This window comes from Acomys russatus, chromosome 20 (assembly GCF_903995435.1).
Source record: "Acomys russatus chromosome 20, mAcoRus1.1, whole genome shotgun sequence".
NCBI classification, from domain to species: domain Eukaryota; kingdom Metazoa; phylum Chordata; class Mammalia; order Rodentia; family Muridae; genus Acomys; species Acomys russatus.
In genome coordinates, this window is record NC_067156.1 from 4,168,696 (window position 1) to 4,187,756 (window position 19,061).

Genomic DNA, 19,061 nt, shown 5'->3' on the forward strand with positions numbered 1-19,061 from the left:
TTTCCACTCTCATTTGGAGCTTCAGAGTTGCTGTTCTAAATGACAGCGCGGCGAGCAGTGCTTTTAAGCACCATTCATCTAACCCACCCCATCTCAGGCTTTTACAGAACACCAATTTCCCTCCAATAAGGGGAACTTACTCCTTCATAGCTGCAGGGCACAGCCTGTTACGAGCTGTAGATTCACTGCAAATATAACAATAAAGGGTACAAATGTGAAGTCCTCTTAAAATACACGGCTGGCTCTGAAGCTACGTCGCCTTAGCAAGCCCGACCAAGGATAGCCCATCAATCTTTCTCCAAATGCTGGGCACAGCTCATTGCTGGGCGGCAGCGCAGGGATCGTCACCTCGAGGGATGTAGAAGACGCTGGCCTGGATTCTGTGCTCGTTTCAGGGGATTGATAGTTAATGTCTGTGATTGCCATCTCTCTTCCCCTAATTGTCACAACAGTTGGGTCTGGATGTGGTGTTTTCCCCTAGTCAGATGAGAGTTTGTAAACACCAACAGTCTATTCTTGGCACTTCGTCTCCGCTAACGTGAGGAAATCGACCCCGCGTGTAGAGCAAACATCTAAAATAGGAATGCACGCAGGAGTTCCATGAGCCTGTCTGGACTGCAGAAGGCTCTAGAAATTTGGGTTTCCAGAGAGCTCCAATGGATCTGACTACAAAAGTACCTAGGCAGAACTGTCTGCGGTCTCTTGCTCCTAATGAAGGCAGAGCTTCCAGTGCTGTGGCAGCAGGCTGCCTTGGCAACATGGAAAACTGCGGGGCCAAGAAGGCGCAGCCAAGGCAGAATGTGGCAGAGGTGGTGCTCACTTCCAGGGGGTGGGGAGGGAGGGCGCTACTGAACTGGCCACAGTGCTCTTCAGCACGCCCTAGCTGGATGCTCCATAAAGTCGAACTGATGGCAGTTCAGAGATGGCCATCTGTCGTCAACTCTGGGCCAGACCAAAAAAAAAAAAAAATAATGGCAGCTTGCTTACAACAGGGCTGCTAGGGGAGGAGAGGACCCTAGAACGGAGAGGAGGTGCTCCCTTTTAAAACAGTGAGGCGCACATCAACACGAACATCAAGAAATTAATGGATGGAGAATTTTTTGAAAACCGAGCTGGGGGGAGGGGCAGTTGAAACTATTCAGATGCAAATAAAGTGTTTTCTACTTACTGCAATTACCCCCGCTGCCCTGATTTGGGTCCTATTAAATATTTGGTACTTGAAAATCTCACTACCAGGACACATGGTGAAGCAGTGAGGGACAGATTTAGAGACAGGTGAGGCCAGGTTGGGCCTCCAAGCATGCACACACAGATTAGACATTTATCCGGACAAAATGGGTAATTGAAAATCCATTTAATCCAAATGAGTTCTTTGCGACAATCTCACTTATCTTTTTGTATGCTTGCTTAATTTCTAGATGTAGTTTTATTAAAAAACAAAATAAAATGACCTCATTTTATGATGCATTGCGAATATGAGATGAATGCAAACTTTTCCCTTTATTCCAGAAAATATCCAGCATTCATGGCAGAGATAGATAGATAGATAGATAGATAGATAGATAGATAGATAGATAGATAGACACAGAGAGATAGAGACAGGCAGACAGAGACAGAGAGACAGAGACAGGAGGAAAGGGAGACAGAGGAAGAGAGAGAGAGAGACAGACAGACAGAGACAGAGACTATAGACACAGAGACAGACAGAGAGAAAGGGACAGAGACAGAGAGAGGAGGAGGAGAAGGAGACAGAGGAAGAAGGAGAGAAAGAGGGGAGGGAGGGAAAGGAAAAAGAGAGGACAGAAGAGGGGGCATATATAATAATATTACAGTCAAGTCAAGGTTAGATTACCTATGCCCCATTTTTGTGTCTGACCTGATTAACTTTCTGCCTTCACTGGTAAGGCCAATCAATCTTGATTGAATTATCCAATATTAACAGCTGAAAGTGATCAAAACTAATGGTGAAAACACAGCACCAATCAATAAATCAATGCAAATGATTCGGTTCCTGGAGATCCGATCAAATAAAAGAGATAGATCAATTTAACCACTGAGCAAATTAAGTGGAAGTTGCTGTAGCACCAATTTGCTTCCAAAGCCCCACAGGCCCACGAGCAAAGAAATGAAGCGATGTATGTAATGGCCGCTTCCAGAATCATGCACTCATTTGACACAATTTATACTTGTGCAAATCTTGGCGTCTTCCTGATACATTTAAGGGCTGACCAGGAGCTATGCAGAAGCTCTGTGGCATCAGGGGATGCAGGGAATGGAGCAGGAAGGGGCGGGGCGATGCCCCTCCACAGACTTTCCTAAGGGATTACTACTTTGCCAGGTCAAGACAGTGTGAGGCGCAAAGATTTCCATTTGGGGGCCTTGAAGGAAGGCCCTCTGAGAGTAGGAAAGGCAGGTTGGGATGGTGACCCTTACAGTTTGAGGGGGAATAATGGCAAAAACTTCAGTGTCTGTGAGAAATAAAAATGAAGCGCTGGAAATATACAGGAAAGTTGCAAGAAGTAGGCATGAGGGGCAAACGGTTTTACAAGCCTTTCAAGATTTGCTGCAACAGTTCCCACCCTCGCTGCTCTCTGAGAGGGTTCAGGGTCAGGTGGAGGGAAACAAATATGACAGCGACGTGGATAGACGTTTTCTTCAAACCACACCCAGTTCCCACCTTGCCGTTTATGAAGAGGCAACAAAACCCCCTCTGTCTTGGACTTAACTGAAGAGAGTTGTCACACAGCTTGGAAATCTGATTCCTGGAAGCTGGTTCATTTACTTGTAGCCTTAGATGCTAAAATGCAAAATAAAACCTAATGCAAGACGTGCGACAGTTGTGAAAAAGTTGAAACGCATAACAACAAGGATTTTCACTTAAAAAGCAATTAACAGGAAACTATGTCAAAAGTATGATTGGTTGAAGGATTAGTCCAGCGAACTAAGAAAACACAGGAAGTTTCTGATCTCTAGGGCAGAGGTTTTTATTTCCAGGTAATGGGCCAGTCTTGACTGTGCAATCTTGGATGAGCACTAGGGATGCAGGCGGCTGGGGCAGCACTGGCTGAAGACTATGTAACGTCTGCTTTCCTCCCCAAGGCCTCACCAGGTAAGGGACCTGACAGGACTCCCAGGGCTCAGGAGGACACCTTCTGTGGAGTCTCCCTAACAACAGATTACATACCTCCCATATAAGAAAGACTCACCTATAACATTCCTTTGAACGTTGACAGGAAATAGATTTTGAATTATTTTTGTTTTAATCTGTGTTTTTAAATCTCTATCTGATCTAACCCAATCATGTCACTGGGACTAGTGTACTTGTGATTCTGACTTCTGACAATGGACACCCAAGTGCCTCAACACACATAACTTAATATTCTGGAGCACACGGCTGCAGCGCCTCTACTGAATGGCCAGCTTAGGGCCAGTTAGCAAGACCCAAAGAGCCACGTTTTAATACTGTATGTCTTTTCTCATATACAGCAATTCATTTTACTTTCAGAAATATGACCATAAAGCTCAAGCAGTAGTAAAACTGCGGTGTGAAAAACATGCATCAAGAATCAGATGAAAAGTGATTTGAAGGGAAAATCGAACAGCTGCAGAGATGGTGACAAATTTAAGCTATAGTGATATCCATCCCCCGCATGCCAGCTGACTGCTGGATCCTCAGTGTGGGCACGCTGCGTTCGCTACAGAATGGAGAGACAGGTGAGGCACCAAGCAACCTCTGATGCAAACGCAGAGGATATGCCAGCTTCTAGAGTCTGAACTCAGCCAGGCCAATCTGTTCCGCCCACTGCAAGAACCTCTCCAGTCGCCACCGAATCCCCAACAAGATAGCCAACAATTGCCTAAGAAGACATTCAAGGACAGGACTGCCACTCAGTTGCAGGTTTTCCAGAGGCTTCAATCGAACAGCGACTCCCAGGCCCTAAGAAGGTAGTCTCGTAGGACAGAGTTTCCAAATGCTCACCCACTGCATAATCCACTTTGCATAGGAATGTGCATCTTGGACCACAGCGTGCTCTCTTAAAGCAGCAGCCCAGTGTTCTGTCTCGAAGATTAATTTTACTACTTTTATTTATTTGCATGTGTATGTGTGTGTGCGCGCATGGGGACTCACATGAACACACATTTACGTGGGTGCTTGTGAAGGCCAGAAGATGGCGTCAGATCTCCTGACTCTGTACTTAGACATAGGTGGCTGTGAGCTGCCAGACACTGGTGCTGGCAACCAAAGTCAAGACCTTTTGTAAGAGCAGTAACCACTCTTAACAGCTGAACCATCTCTGCAGCCCCATAAATTCTGCTTTAAAACACAGAACAGCCACAAACCCTGAGGTCTGTTAGGGAAACATGTGAACCCCTGAACACATTCATTTATTTTCCAAATAATAAAATGGTCTGTTTGTTCAAATAATGGGCTTCTATTCCCAAATACCTTTCCCTTCCCGCCACGTGCCTTGGCTAATACATCAGGCTTTCTCGTGGAAGTCTGAAGGTATGGGTGGGTGGGAGCACTTCGGGAAAATATGATGTTAATATCCCAACACACATGAAGCATTATGTATCTATAGCTCTGGACCTTGGGTCAGCAAGAGCCCAGGTTGAAGATGAAGGCTCCACACTAGGAAAGAGTGCCTGTCCCTGTGTCCTACAAGGTGTATTCCATAGGAGGAGGGCTCATAGCGCCTGACTAAACAGAGCGACAACTGATGCTATTTAAAGAATGGTCTCAGTCTCCCAAAGAGGCACAGCATAGGAGGAACTAGTTAGATTTGGATTGGCTTTTCATGTAACGCAAATCAAAGCACACAGTAGCATATACATTTGTATTTATGTACATATGTCTATATAATTGCATGCTCACATAAAAATGTGGTGTGTAACTTTCTTAGCCTTGCCTCCTTTATCAGTTTTCTACTCATCTATTCACACCCACGTGAAACATACACATATGCATGTATAAATACATACATGTAGGTAGATTTTGTACCCAGCAAGCAAATGACTGTCTCCAAGAGCTGTTTTCATATTTTAACTGTGAAACAGTGAGGGGGATATCTGGAAAGACATTCCATAGTAGTGTCACCGAGCAGCTTATGGTGTTTACTCTACACTTAATGGTTGTCTTACCCTGCCATAAGAAGTAGACAATTTGACTGCTTTCAGATTTCTAATATAATTTCAGTTCTTGGAGACTGACTTTTATTCACTCCTGTGCAATGTCCCATCTAAACTTTAATGCCATAAAAAGTAGGTGAGTTCAAATGGCTTAAAATTTATAGTTATTTTACATATCAGGGTGCAAAGGATAGTGGCCTGATATATTGGCTGTATTTTTCGGCTCTGTTATTTTCATGCCAGTATTTTCCAAATGTCACCTTACTTTCAGTTCAATTTCCCTGCATCCTGACAATGAAGAACCCCACTTTCTGTTCTCTATACAGGAAATTAATCAGTATTTTAAACATGAATTTCACTTTCTAAGGTAATAAGGGAATTCAAAGAATGGCTACCCAGACTTCTAGGGTCGAATGTAAAAATGAAGATAAGTGTCAAAGCTAGAAAAGTCAACTTCTGATCCATTTTTTCCTCAGTGTTGCTGAAACTAGAGCCATTGCTATTCTTGAGAATTTTGGAAAATGAACCTTCAGGTTTTCCCATGACTGGGTTCCAAAATATTAAATATTAATCTTTCCAAAATATTAAATATAAAGTCATTATTTACTCTCAGATTTGCAACAATTATCCTTACTAGCCATCAGGGCTGTTCATATGTGAGGAATTGTGCACACAGAGGCTGAGTATTGACGTAAAAACAAACATACATGTCTCTAGCTCTGTACTCACAGTCCAGTTTGAGTGACTGAGTCAGAGTGTCTTAAATCTGACTTCATAAGGCCACAGAGATCCAAGGGGCAGAGAGAGCAGTGCATTCTAGAACATCTACCTCCATGTTTCTAGGGACCTCTGTGGTCTTTGACATACTTGTAGGGTGTCTGAATGGTCAAAACTTCATTATAGTATTTGACATTATTTGTGTAAACACCCTCTTCACCTCCAGAGGCTACAAGGAGGTGTGCTGACAGCCTGCCCCACCCCCCTCCATGTTTAACACAGTTCTCGACCTTGAAGTTAGGGAAAATAATAGAGGATTATGGGAAATATCAATAGACGGTAACCCACAGAAACCAAAGCTCTTCAAGGTCCTTTAGGTAATTCTGAGGCAGTTAAGGCTTTGCAGGACCAGATAGCTGGAGAGAGACTGCTTAGTGCAGGAGAGGGAAAATTGTTTCAATACAGCTCTTGTCTTGGAGGATAAGTCTGATTGGGATTGATTTGCGTGGGTCTGGGTGAAAGACACCAAAGAAACTCCAGTGTGGACTCTGAACAGTACCAAAACAGAAGTCTGAGGCAAGCACTTAAAAGGTTGGAATGGTATCAGTCCTACAAAAAGTCTGTGACTTTCCTCCTAAACTGCCACTCCACTCTGTTTCTATTTTATACACTAAGCAACAGAATCACTGTGTGTTTGACTGGGTCTTTTACAGAGGCAGACCAACTGAGCCTGGATGATTTACTCTTTGACACATGTTGCAATAAAACCAGGGTTTTTTTTTTCCAAGAGGAATGTAAGGTTCTTTTAGTATGATTAAGTACAACTTGGACTTTTTTCTATATTTACTGGCAGACACACGTGATGGGACCCAGTGCTTTGAAGAAATACCGTATTTTTCTGACTATAAGATGTACCACACCCAGTTTTTAGAGCAGTAAAACAAGAAAAACAGTAAAAACAGCAATTGTACCATAAGGCATGCCCTAATTTCACCCCTCCCCCACTTTCTGAGAGAAAAGTGCGTCTTATGGTGCAAAAAAATACGATAATATGTGAAATGGAGACTTCAGTTTTCCTCCACTGACAATGGTGTAATTCAGCGGTTCATTTATCTCCTAAATTTCATCTATCTAACTTAGTTGCTTAGAATAATAACCGAGCAGAGTAACTGTAGATTCTCTATTCTGATATACAGGGCTCCCCTAAATCTTGCCCCACCAGCGCCTCCCCCTCCCTGGGGCATAAGGATAACTGTGAGGCAGCAGGAGGAGCACAGATAGAGGCAGGCAGGTCTGTGTTGCTCGCTCTTGGCTCTGGGTGTGGAAACCAAGCCCACAGCTATTTCAAGCCAAACAGTACTATCAGTGAATGTCCGTAAGGAGGCTTTAAGTGCAGCCCCACGTTCTTCCATAGGAACCAGCAAGATTTAAGAAACTAACTCATGACGACATTCCAGACCTTACTCTTTGTTTTGTTTTGTTCTTTAAGATGCAAAAAGCAATGAAAATGTCACGTTCCTTTTTAAAGTGACATTTCTGGAATTAGAATCCAGGTTCCTCCGTTTTTGCTCCCCCCCCCTTTTTTTTTTTTTTTTTTTGGTTTTCTTCAGACATAGTTTCTTTGTGGTCTCATATTTCCTGTCCAGGGGCCTGGCCTTGAACTTGTAATCCTGGGATTACAGGGAAGTGTCAACATGCCTGTTGAATCTATTTTTCTCTCCTTTCCCCCTTTTCTGTGATTCCTGGATTAATCCAATGCCCTGTGCATGCCAGCAGGTACTTACTCTATTGCTGATCCATGTCCTTGGACCTTTGAGACCTATTTTTAGCTACTATTCCTGAGTCATTCAAGCAACCAAACACATGTTTTGTTTATGCCTTATACATATAATTTCATTTTCACCTTATAACAACCTGTGAGCTTAAAACTTGTTTCTTTTTCTTTGTATCTGGGGTTCAGAGAAGTCAGGGACCTTTACATCTAGTAAAGGGTACCCCAAGCCAACATCTTGGGGGGGGGATGCCCAGATTTCAACTCGAAAGCTGTGGTTTCATGAATAATTACTCTGTTGGCTGATGCAGAACAAATACATCGCGGACAAACAAGAGAGTAGCTTCTTCCTGCTCGTCCTTCCTCCCTCTCGTCCTCCCTCCCCCTCGTCCTCTCTTCCCAGTGTTCAACCTGATGGACAAAAGTGACTGGCTCTCCATCCAGCTTGGTTCCCCGAGGGAAAACACCATGAATAAAACAAGACTTGGGACCATGAGCTATGACAAGTGAGGTGAATGATCCCACAGTCCAATAAACCTGACCCCTACATCTTTCACGCTGGGTCAGAAGGTCCAATTATAGGTTCTCTTCTAGATCTTTTTATGATTGACAGCAGCCAGAGGCAAAATTATTTTGGTGTCTATTAATCTGGTCTCTAATTTCCCCTTTGCCCCCAAACACACAGGAGCATCATGGTGGGCCCAGGGTAAGAGGAGAGACTTTTGAATCCACAGCTAAAATGCCCCGTAAGAGGAACAAGTGGCCTGACCACAACCTTCCTCCCAGGCCGTTACCTGCAGCTCTGTTTGGAAGAAGAACTTCTGTGGACACTGCGTGCAGTCATAGATTTTGTCTTCTTGTCCGTGGGCAGAGAATATATGCTGCTGCAGCTTGTTAGCTTGGACGAACACTGAAAGGGCAAAGAGATGGGAGTTGTGGGTTATCGTGTCTCAGTATCGTGTTCTGTGCTGAAGACTCGCCACCCACAGACAGCAGGCAGCAGCAGCACGGCTCCGGGCACGCCTGGCCCCTGACTTCCAGGGAGAGCACGAGTCGCATTTGCACAGGGCTGGGTCTCTGGCTTTCTTTAAAATGTACTTTACTCAGCACCCAACTCAACACAAAGAATAATGGTTTACAGAGGCACCGCTCCCTGTAAATCTTTGAAAATAAAAGCTGGGAATTGTCAAATGCACACTCTGTTTCATAAGAAATGACACCTACTTCACAACAACCCACGGGTTAAGAAATCATGGCTGCCCAAACCCTGTTTATTGTATTTGCCTAAAGTTATAGCTAGCAAACAGTTCTCTATTTAAATGTGTTAATGCTAAAAATTATATCCCACAGCTACTCTGGGGCACTGTCTATAAATGTGCAACAGAACGGCAGGTAAATTCTCTTTGGATACTTTAAGATCAACTCAGCCTACACACGGAATGCAACGGTTTCAATAATATAAACATGTTCAATTTTAATGACTACAAAACAAGGCCCTAAGACTGTGTAACAGTTTACCTAGGAGACATACGATTAATAATTAAATTGTATATGCCAGAGGCGCTGTTTGGGTTGGCAGAGCTGACTTCTGATGGATGCCTGGTGCACTGTGACCTAAAAAAGTTTGCATCTACAATATTAATCTGTATAGGCAGGGAAAGGATTTATTAAAGACGCTGGCATTTGACTTTGACTCCACTCTGATCATTAAAATTATTCTAATTGCCAAACTGAAATATTACAGCATTGTTTTTGTGAGTCATACATTTTAATCACGTTTCTCATTACCTTAAAAAAAACTCTCAGCTTTCCTTTTTTGCCCAACATGCTTTATATTGGAAGGTTTTATTTTTCCTAATTGTTGTGTCCAAATGACTTCAAGATAAAAACAAACAAACAAACAAAACCAATTCACATCTGTCTGTACGGACACCCAGGCTGCTCTTGATGCGGCTTTGTTTCCTTACTCAGCTCAACAGAAAGAAATGGGATTTTTTTTATCCAGGTTTGCAACGTATGTCCATATAACTTCCTATGTTTTATGAGGCTCTGGCTACAACATGAAAAAAGTATTTTATAATAAGATTTAACGGTGGAGACCTTTGACCCAGTTTCCTTTTCCAGAGACTTATTAGGTGCCTAGACAAAGGACCTGGACGCTTGACTCTTTGTGTCTTAAAATAAATATTCATGGTGAAAGCGTTAACAATAGCTTTAATAAAATAAAAATTTAGAAGAGTAAACAAAATAAATAGAGAGAAAGACTAGCAGATGGAATGAGTGTGGGAGGCCATTGTGAAGGGTGTCCCTCAGCATCCTCAGGGTGTGACCAGTGGGAGGCCCGAACGGCCCCGTGTTTCTACTTTATTAAAGGAAACACACATGTATAGGCCAAATGCAATGAAGTAAATAGTCGATGCCTGTGATTTTGCTCTGCAAAAAAGGAATTTACTTTTGAGGTCAAGTATACCTATAGCTCTCTATCTACATGTACAGTCTTTCCATTGAGGGGCTTGAGCACCGTGTGACAGACACACGCAAAATAATCTCTGAGGATTTTTAAAGTAGCCTTAAAGTAGGGCAACAGCAGAAACATGTGTGATCATATTTCAGCTCTCATAGGCTTTCGATAATAAATCTCAAATTTGTGTGTGTGTGTGTGTTTATTTATGACAATTGTACCACTGTAATATCTAATAAGGATTACTTAAAATTGTACATTCTATCAACATTTAAAACCCAATCTCACAAGAAGTAAACATCTCCTCTAGGGAGCGCGCGTGCACGCACACACACACACACACACACTTTCATGAAAACCTAAAATTCTGCACACCGAAGTCACACATGTTGGCGGGGGGGCGGGGCACAAGGTCCGCTGAAAGGCAGTCTGGCATTGGTACCCTTTTAACGTAAGAGGAAGCTGAGTGAGCCCAATATGGATGTCATTTTCCAAGTGGAAAAGTGTAAACTTGGATAAGAACTTGAAATGCCATTTGTTCATCCTGACAGTTAACCTTCCCGCCCGGCTCACTCTCTAAAGCCGACCGCAATCAATAATGCTAATCAGCAGAAATCAAACATCTTCCCCCAAATTGAACTGAAGTCCTTGCTGGAAAAAAGGCCAAGCAGTGGGAAGTATGCTCGGAGGAAGGACATGGTGGGGCCAGAGCGCACACACGAACTGCGATTTTGCTTTAAGAAGTTCCGTACCTGTGAAGCAGACGGGGCACTTGAAGGTGCCTCCCATGCCTTCGAAGCTGTGCTCTATCAGGTGGCACTGGAGCTTGGCGGGGGAGTCAAAGGTCTGGCTGCAGAGCTTGCACTCATGGTTCAGTCCTTCATCTGTTGAGGGAAGCGCATCGACAGAAAAGGTGAAACTCTCCCTGTCTGTCATAACCAGTGACACCTCTCACTGCAAGCTCTCGACATCCCCAAATACAAACATGGAGTTGTGCAGAGCCACACCTGTGTCCTAAAAATGTAGTAGGGGGTACAGTTCCTGGCCATCTCGCGTTATTATGAAGCTTATACGAATTTAAGACATTTCTAAAATGTAAAAGACAATAGTGGGAAATCACATTTTACTTTGAGACGATTAGTGTACCAGTAGGGAGGGTTTCTGCTTTAGTGATTATGATTTTATGGGCTGTGTGTTTCCGAAGACGTAAAATAAAAACCTGATAGGAAAGTGCAATGGTTTCTTCCTTTTCCTCTGCTTTGCCTGGAAGTAGGAGCTTCTGTCGCTGGTATTCTGAACTGGACTCTACTCTCGCCACCTGTTCTGGCAGTTCTGAAATGGTTCCTATGGCACTTATGCACAACGCTTCTCTCTCTCCCTCTCTCTCTCTCTCTCTCTCTCTCTCTCTCTCTCTCTCTCTCTCTCTCTCTCTCTCCTCGCTCTCTCTCTCTCTCTGGTTTTTTGAGACAGGATTTCTCTATGTATCCCTGGCTGTCCCGGACTCGCTTTGTAGACCAGGCTGGCCTCGAACTCACAGCGATCCGCCTGCCTCTGCCTCCCAAGTGCTGGTATTAAAGGCGTGCGCCACCATGCCCGGCCTAACGCTCTTTTCTCTGCTTCACTTTCCTAGCTCATCCTGTCCAACCACAGGTCACTGCTCCCTTAGCTTTGCTGGACAGTTTTCACTTTGCTCCTGGCCTCTCTCAACCTGTCTCATCTCTGCTTTTCTGAGATCTGGCCTCACTTTTGACAAGTTCTGGATCACTGGATATCATAAGATGCTGGAAGAATGATTTTGATTGGCTGACAACTGCCATAGGAGCAGCTCATAGTCTAGCCAGGCAGCATTTACCTTCACTAAAGCTAACAACCTGGTGAATGACACGGCTTACTATCCTTCCTGAGCTGTTCAGCATGCCTGCAAATGAGTCCACTCAGCCTCACAACTCTCGAGGAATGCTGTTATCACACCCACTTGACAGATGACAAAGCCATGACCCAGAGAACTTAGAACTTTCTCTGAGTCCGAAGGATGATAATGAAAGGAGCTAGAACTTAGACACAGGCAGGTTGGTCTTAGGGTTCATGAACTTACAGAGCGGCTAGGCCATACACCTGCTGTCCCTAAGATGACTTGTTAGGAAGAGCAAGGAGCAGAGCTACACTCCGACCCACTTGCTATGAGGCCACATGTCTACCTTCTATTTGTGACACAGAGATGTTCCTAAGAGAAATCTCTGTCAGACATACCAGGACCAGGAATGTAAGGATATATTTACACCCAGGGAAAAGCAAATCTGAACTCCAAAGGCATTCCCCCGCCCACTCCACCCCGTGCAAAGGCAAATAACGGTGTGGGTCCTTCCCTAGTTGGGATCTGGCAATATGAAGGTCCAATTACAAAGGGAATTGTTAGCTAACTAGGAGCAAAATCACTCTGTTTGTATTCCTAATCTTTCTTCTCACACAAGTGTGAGTCTTCAGAAGCAGAGGACAAGAATTTGTACAAGGAGAGAGCAAAGCACTAATTAAGCCCCCAGTACAGTCTACATTTCACAGGAGATTAAAAAAAAACCCACTCTGCATTTGGGTGGCACAGCAAACTCCTTGATTATAATTATGTAAGAAGAAGTTTAATTGTGCCTACTGACATGACAAGGGGTTATACAAAAAGCTTCGGGGATTATGTCAGATCAATTCTTCCTCTTTTTTTAATCTGTTCTTGTCTTTTAAATCCTAAAGTCACCAAAAATTTCCCAGGTTTCAGTCATTAAGAGATATAAGAAATACTATTTATTGTAGAGAAATGAATCAAATATAATCAGAAATATTTGTCAAGTTTTAAACTTTCCTAAATATTGTATAACTTTATTTTGAATAGTAAGAAAATACTGAATAGTTTTACTGTCATAACACCGTTAAAAAATTACATGTCTGCCTTTTCACATTGTGCCCAATGAGTGTATTGAGGAAAAATAGCAACTAGTAGAATTTTCTCCCTCACCGCTTCTTTTTGTCCATGAGAACCAAGGTGTAGCTGTGGGTACAAGTAGGGACACAATTTGTCTGAGTTCCTGGGCTATCAGAGCTATTAACTAACTTGATCAGTCTTGCTGCGGTCTTTCCTTGGGGACACTGTCTGACTGGATAGGTACATAAAGGGAATCATGCAATTTAAGATGCTTTTCAATGTGGCATTCGCTCTTTTGACTACATACACTTTGTATGTAAAAATTAAAAAAGATGAATGAGATATTTTTGTTTGAGTGAAGGAAAATGTCCTCACCCATTTTCTTTTTTTTCTTTTCAGCCCAGAGTAAAGTGGAACCTGGAAAGCTAAATAGTTTAAACTTAGTCTAATGAATCAAGAACAGCGGCTGTCAGCCATGGAGTTACTTATGTGTTACTAGCACAGACATCTGTTTCACAGATTATACCTTTTGTTTGCAGAGTGACTAAGTGATACCAATCATAGCCAGCATTGTTGAGATCTAGTTTAGGTTTTAAAGCACATTGTAATATTGGAAATTATTAAAGAGTGAGATTTCCCCCAATAAGTGGGTCTCCGAGTTGTTTCAGTAGGAGAGAAATACATCAGTGGCTACCCAGCCATCGTAGCCCAAGCCAGTGCTCTAGCAGATGGTGAGAATCCTCACCCAGTGCCCTGCTCTGCCCCTTCCTCATACCTCCCCATGCTCACTCTTGACCACACGGCTGGCTGCAGGAAAAAAGAGTAGCAGCTCCATTAGATGCTTATTTCCTCATTTGTTGTGACAAATAGCCTGCAGACCCAGTTTCCACGAGAAAATGTTTACTATGGATTGTGGTTTAAAGGGAGCGCAGTTAATCACTCACAGAGAAGACATGGCAGCTAAGGTCTATGGAGCCTGTTACTCTGGCTTGCTCCATTTGAGGGCACCAGGAAGTTGAGGCTGTGGCTGGAGGCCAAGCAGGTAGAGGCGCCCTAAGGCTATCTCCTTAGTGACCCATTTCTTCTAGCTAGACTGTGTTTTCTAAAGTCCCCCATAGTCTCCTGAAATAGGGGCCACCAGCTGAGAGGCAGTAATTCAAACATGGGAGCCAAAGGGTCTTCAACAGGACCCAAACAGCCATGTCTTCTACTGGTGACTCACTTTCTTTCTGTTCTGGCAGAGAGGGAGGGACAGGGATAAGGGAATGCTAATATAATTTGCTGATGAGGAGAAGGGCAGAAGTAGCTTCATGCAGAAACCGTTGAATCTGCATTCACCTGTGCGGTCAACAGCGGCACGTCACTGCTAAGGACTGCCGACCTACAGTGTAAAGGGCTGTGCCTGCATTAGAGGCCATGTCCTTGCAAACAGGCGTTCCTTCCGGCAGCTGACGCTCATGAGGCGATACTATCAACACCTCCAATTGCAATTTCAAGTGGAATCGGCCTCGTAGCCAGAACTTGCACCTTGTTTCCTTCTTCTTAAAGGTGCCAAAGAGCTTAAAGATTCAATCAAAATCACCGTTTCTCCTCTCTGGAAAGGTAGCAGCTGACAGTAATTGGATAATACAGTCTGACTCATTTATTAAAAAGAGAATCAGAGTCAATTGACTTAATAGCCATTACAGTATTTCATTAAGGCTATAATAGGCTAGCACAGCCCTGGTTTTTTAATGAAGAGTTATAGGTGGGATCTTTGGGTGAAACTTCTAGATGTTTCCATTCCATACTTTATGCTTATCTACATTCGCCAGACTTTCTGCAACAAGCGTAGTTTATCTCTGTATGTTACTCTGAAGGAGGGAAGGAGAGGAGAGGAGGGAAGGAGGGAAAGAGGGAATGAGGGAAGAAGAAGAGAAGAGGAGGGGAAAAGGAGAGAGTCATTTCTGTGTCCTGCTAGTAAAGATTGATTCCAGCATTGGAGTCACCATAGCTAAGAGGTTGGTAGGAAATGAGCAATGTGATGAAGCATAGAAAAACACAAATGCATTGTGGTTGGAAGTATTCTAGTCAAATGAACATGAAAACGGAAGTCAGTGCTAGGGCAGGGAGAGCAGAGCCTCAGAGTGCAAAGTAGCCAGCCAAGGGAAAATGCTCCTTCCAAGCCTGGCTCACGTCACAGTGCACACGGCATCCCCAAGGCTGGTATTTGCCAGGGGTGTGGGAGCCCAGTGACATGGGTAAAAAAAAGGTCAGAGTGGCTTTCTCCTCACTGTGCACACACTAGAGCTGATGAAGAATTTTCCCGGCTCCTGCAAGGTAGGGCCCGGGACTCTTGAGCATAATTGGGAAATAATGTCACATATACAGAAATCAGAGGTAAAACAATTATTTTCAATCGCTAATCTTTATGTGCGAACATAAATGTAAACAGGAATCAAGCCTACATAAGAGTCTGACGCCCGTGTAAATATTTACTCCCACATCAAACATTTTCAAGGAGCGAGGCTGCATGTGTAATTGGTGTGCCACCTTGTTGCCTCAGTGAGAAACGTGATGAACTGTGACGAACTTCGCGCTCCAAGAAAAGACTCACTCGGTCTCAACCAGACAGAGCCAGTTGGAAGGTAAGCGATTCTTTTCTCTGCCACCACTCTCCTGGACCCTCAGAATTCTTAGTGAGCTGAGTTGCAGGCAAGAACGAACACTCAACATTCATCTGCCCAAACACAACTCCAGTTGTGTGTTCCAGTGCGGCCGCTGTGAGTCGGACACAGACACTGACATTTCACAACAAGCTTTCCACAACGGTGACCCTCCTCATGTGCCTACAGAGCATGCATGTGTCCATGTTTAAAGCCCCTTCCTCTAATTAAAAAAAAAAAAAAAACAAACCAGCAATCTAGAGCGGTGACAAGGAAATGTTCGGTGGCTGAGTTACACGCTGCTGTCATCTTAGAAATTTCTAGGGGCCCCATTTACATGTCTGATCATCACAAGGGCCATTACTGAGTACCAATTTGCAACCGTGTATAAGTAGAAGCCTTTCTACTTACCCTTGAGCCAGGCTGGCAGGGTCCTCTCAGACTCCACTACAGAAACCTATCAGCTGTAGTCCACCCTCACGCCACATCATCCTGTGACAGGGGTCATGGTTTAAAAGTGACCTGACAAGGATTGAACTCTACCCTTGGAATCCAAGCAGAGAAACCCGATGCCCTGCAGTTGTAATTTCTCCGCCCTCCCCAGCTGAGCGTGTGCACCACTCTATGCTTACACACATATATTTTTAAATCCGAGGAAACTATGCCCTGGACCAATTCCCCACACCCACCCCGCCGCCCCCGCCATGCTTTGCTTTGCTCTTTCCCTGAGTTAATTTCCAAGCACACATTTATAAGCCAGGGGTCTGAGGACTAACAAAGCAAAGGCGTCCATGACAAACCCAGCCCTCGGCTACACTGGCTCACCCTGGCAACCAGGGCTAGAAAAATAGGCAGCCTGCACTGCAATTTGCTACGCACACCGCCATCTCATTCTTTCTCGGGTCCGCGGTACTCTGGCCACAATAATTTGTTGCGTTCACTACTGTACATATTTCACTACTGCAACATAAACACACCAAGGTGCTAATTTGGCAGTGGAGAATACGGCTCAGGCTTCAAAGTCTGCCTATAGATTAGTCACTAAGCCCGTGAAGTAAGGCAGAACTGGGGAGGGCTGAGTAGTGTAGGAGCCCTTCCCCCCCCCCCCCGCCGCCCCTTTCTTCACACCATTTAGGAAGTCCTGGCCTTATTTGTTCTGAGGACCAATTTAACATGAAATCGAACATTGCCAGTTCTTTCTGAACGCTTTCTCATTGAATGGTGCGATGATATTTGCTTCTGTCGGTATTCTCAAGCCATTGAGAGAAGGGCAGGAGATAGATATTAAATATAAGACTTCTTACGGAATGGAAAGGCCCTGAGAACGTGAGGAATCAAACATCAGTGACCCAGATGGTGATCCTCTAGGCACAGAGTACCTACGCCACGGGCATCTAGAGGAAAGCCAAACACTATGTGTACGCATCCCTTATGCCCAAGCCACAACAGGACTCCAAGGAGACCTGCAAGGTGCAAATCTCCAAGTAACTCAGGTCCTGGTGATATTTTTTTTTTGCCAATAGTCTAAAAGCCTGCAACGCTTTTCGACTTCCTAAGCAGAGCCACTGGTACTGACACTGTTGTTTCCTGTCTTGAACTTCTCATTATCGGCAGGACGAGAGCAGGAAATGATTCAGCTGGGGCAGGCTGCATGGTACCCAGCAGAATTAAAGAGCCCAGGGGCTGCCTAGAGCCCCGTAAACATCAGCAGCTTGGAAACTAGCAGGGGGTCCAGGTGGACGGGGTGGGCAAGGCAGGCAGGGGGAGTTTAGATGCAATATTGTCCAATGCCTTGGCTATTATTACGGTTGTGTGAACCTATTAGAATATTCTCACGCAGGGAAAAACATTGTTTAAACTATAAACAATAAAACACTGAAAAGGTGGCTGTCCTCTAACTGGAAGGACTCAGCAGTGTTGTTTTGGCACAAGTGAGGGCCAGGAACAAACATACAGACTCCGATGCCCGATGTCCGATGCCTGATGCCCTGGCACCCCCAGAGATCTCTTTTCCTCTGTGTGAATCTAAACGTGAGCCCCACAGCTGAAGTCTGAGTGCAAAGGTTCGGAGTTAGCCAAAACATTTAAAGGGAGAGAACTTTGCTCTTCTATGCCTTGATTGGGCAACCAAAGTTATCAGAAAGAGCCCCCATGGAACTTTGTAGTGAGTCTCTAAGCCAAGAAAAAGCACTCTTAAGCAAGTGAAGAAGAAAGTAGCCCAGGCTTCTTAGTGAAACCAATGCGGCCTGGAGATGGCTCATGGCAAAGTGTTCCCTGCACAAGCATAGGGATCTGAGTTCATTCTCCAGAACCGGGGTGCAAAGTCAGGCATGAGGGCTGGAGAGGGGGCTCTGCGGCTAAGAGCCCACACTGCTCTTGCAGAGGGCCTAAATTGGTTTTCTAGCAGCAGTATCCAGAGGGTCACAACTGCCTGTAATCTGACACTTCAGACATCAGTGGACACCTGCACTTGAATGCTTGTGGACACACACACACACACACACACACACACACACACACACACACACACACGAGAGAGAGAGAGAGAGAGAGAGAGAGAGAGAGGAGGAGATGAGAGAGGAGAGAGAGAGAGAGAGAGAGAGAGAGAGAGAGAGAGAGAGAGAGAGAGAGAGAAAGAGAGAGAGATCTTTAAAGAACAATAGATGTGACATTGTGTGCTTGTAATCCCAGTGCTTAGGCAGTAGACACAGGTAGATTCTAAGAGCTCCCCGGCCAATTAGCCTAGAGTAATCTGACAGCCCCAGGTCCCAGTGACAGACCCTGTCTCAAATGACACAGGGAATGTCTTCTGAAGAACACCACCCGAGGCTGACCTCTGGTCTCCTCACATATGCGCATCTACCCCTGATCCCACCCACACAGGCACCCAGAAAAATATCAGTGCCAAAAAAAAAAAAAAAAAAAAAGTTGCAAGGGTGGGAGTCGGGATGAAGAACAGCTGAGCTTGAAAGGCACCTGCTGGGTCTGTGTGGAAACTTCCTGCTCTCAGAAATCTGGCTTCTTGTTACAAAGCTTTGGCTGAGTCTATACCACTGTGCTAGGGGAAAATACATCCAGTTTCCATGAAGAAGACACTGGAAAGGAGTGCGTTCCTTGAAAAACATTTCTCCACACCTTATTTTGAGTACTTGCCTTTCCTCCTCCCCATACATAAGCACACAAAGCCAAGTTCAAAACCATGACTTTCATTTTGCATAATGAGTTTGGTGTCCTATATGATCAGAAACAGGTTCTTCAGCACTTAATGCACTTTATTTTCCAGCTAGGCCTGGGAGAGAGTTGAGTGGCCCAGGGGATCTTCCATGTAAGGCAGCATGGGAACTGTGGGGTGTTTCACCATCTCATACAATACTGCAGGATGCAGAAGAGCAAAGGTAAGCCTTGCTTCATTGATGCATTCCACAG

General features: G+C 44.4%; 1 protein-coding gene across 3 annotated transcripts in view; it reads right to left on the reverse strand.

Moving 5' to 3' along the window:
• Znf521 (zinc finger protein 521) overlaps positions 1-19,061 on the reverse strand; it is a 286,676-nt gene that overhangs the window by 18,144 nt on the left and 249,471 nt on the right. For all 3 annotated transcript variants that reach the window (XM_051163356.1, XM_051163355.1, XM_051163354.1), the window contains 2 exons: positions 10,832-10,963; positions 8,413-8,528 (listed from right to left, as the gene is read on the reverse strand). In XM_051163356.1, coding sequence (XP_051019313.1) covers positions 8,413-8,528; positions 10,832-10,963 — 248 coding nt within the window. The remainder of the gene's footprint in view (positions 1-8,412; positions 8,529-10,831; positions 10,964-19,061) is intronic.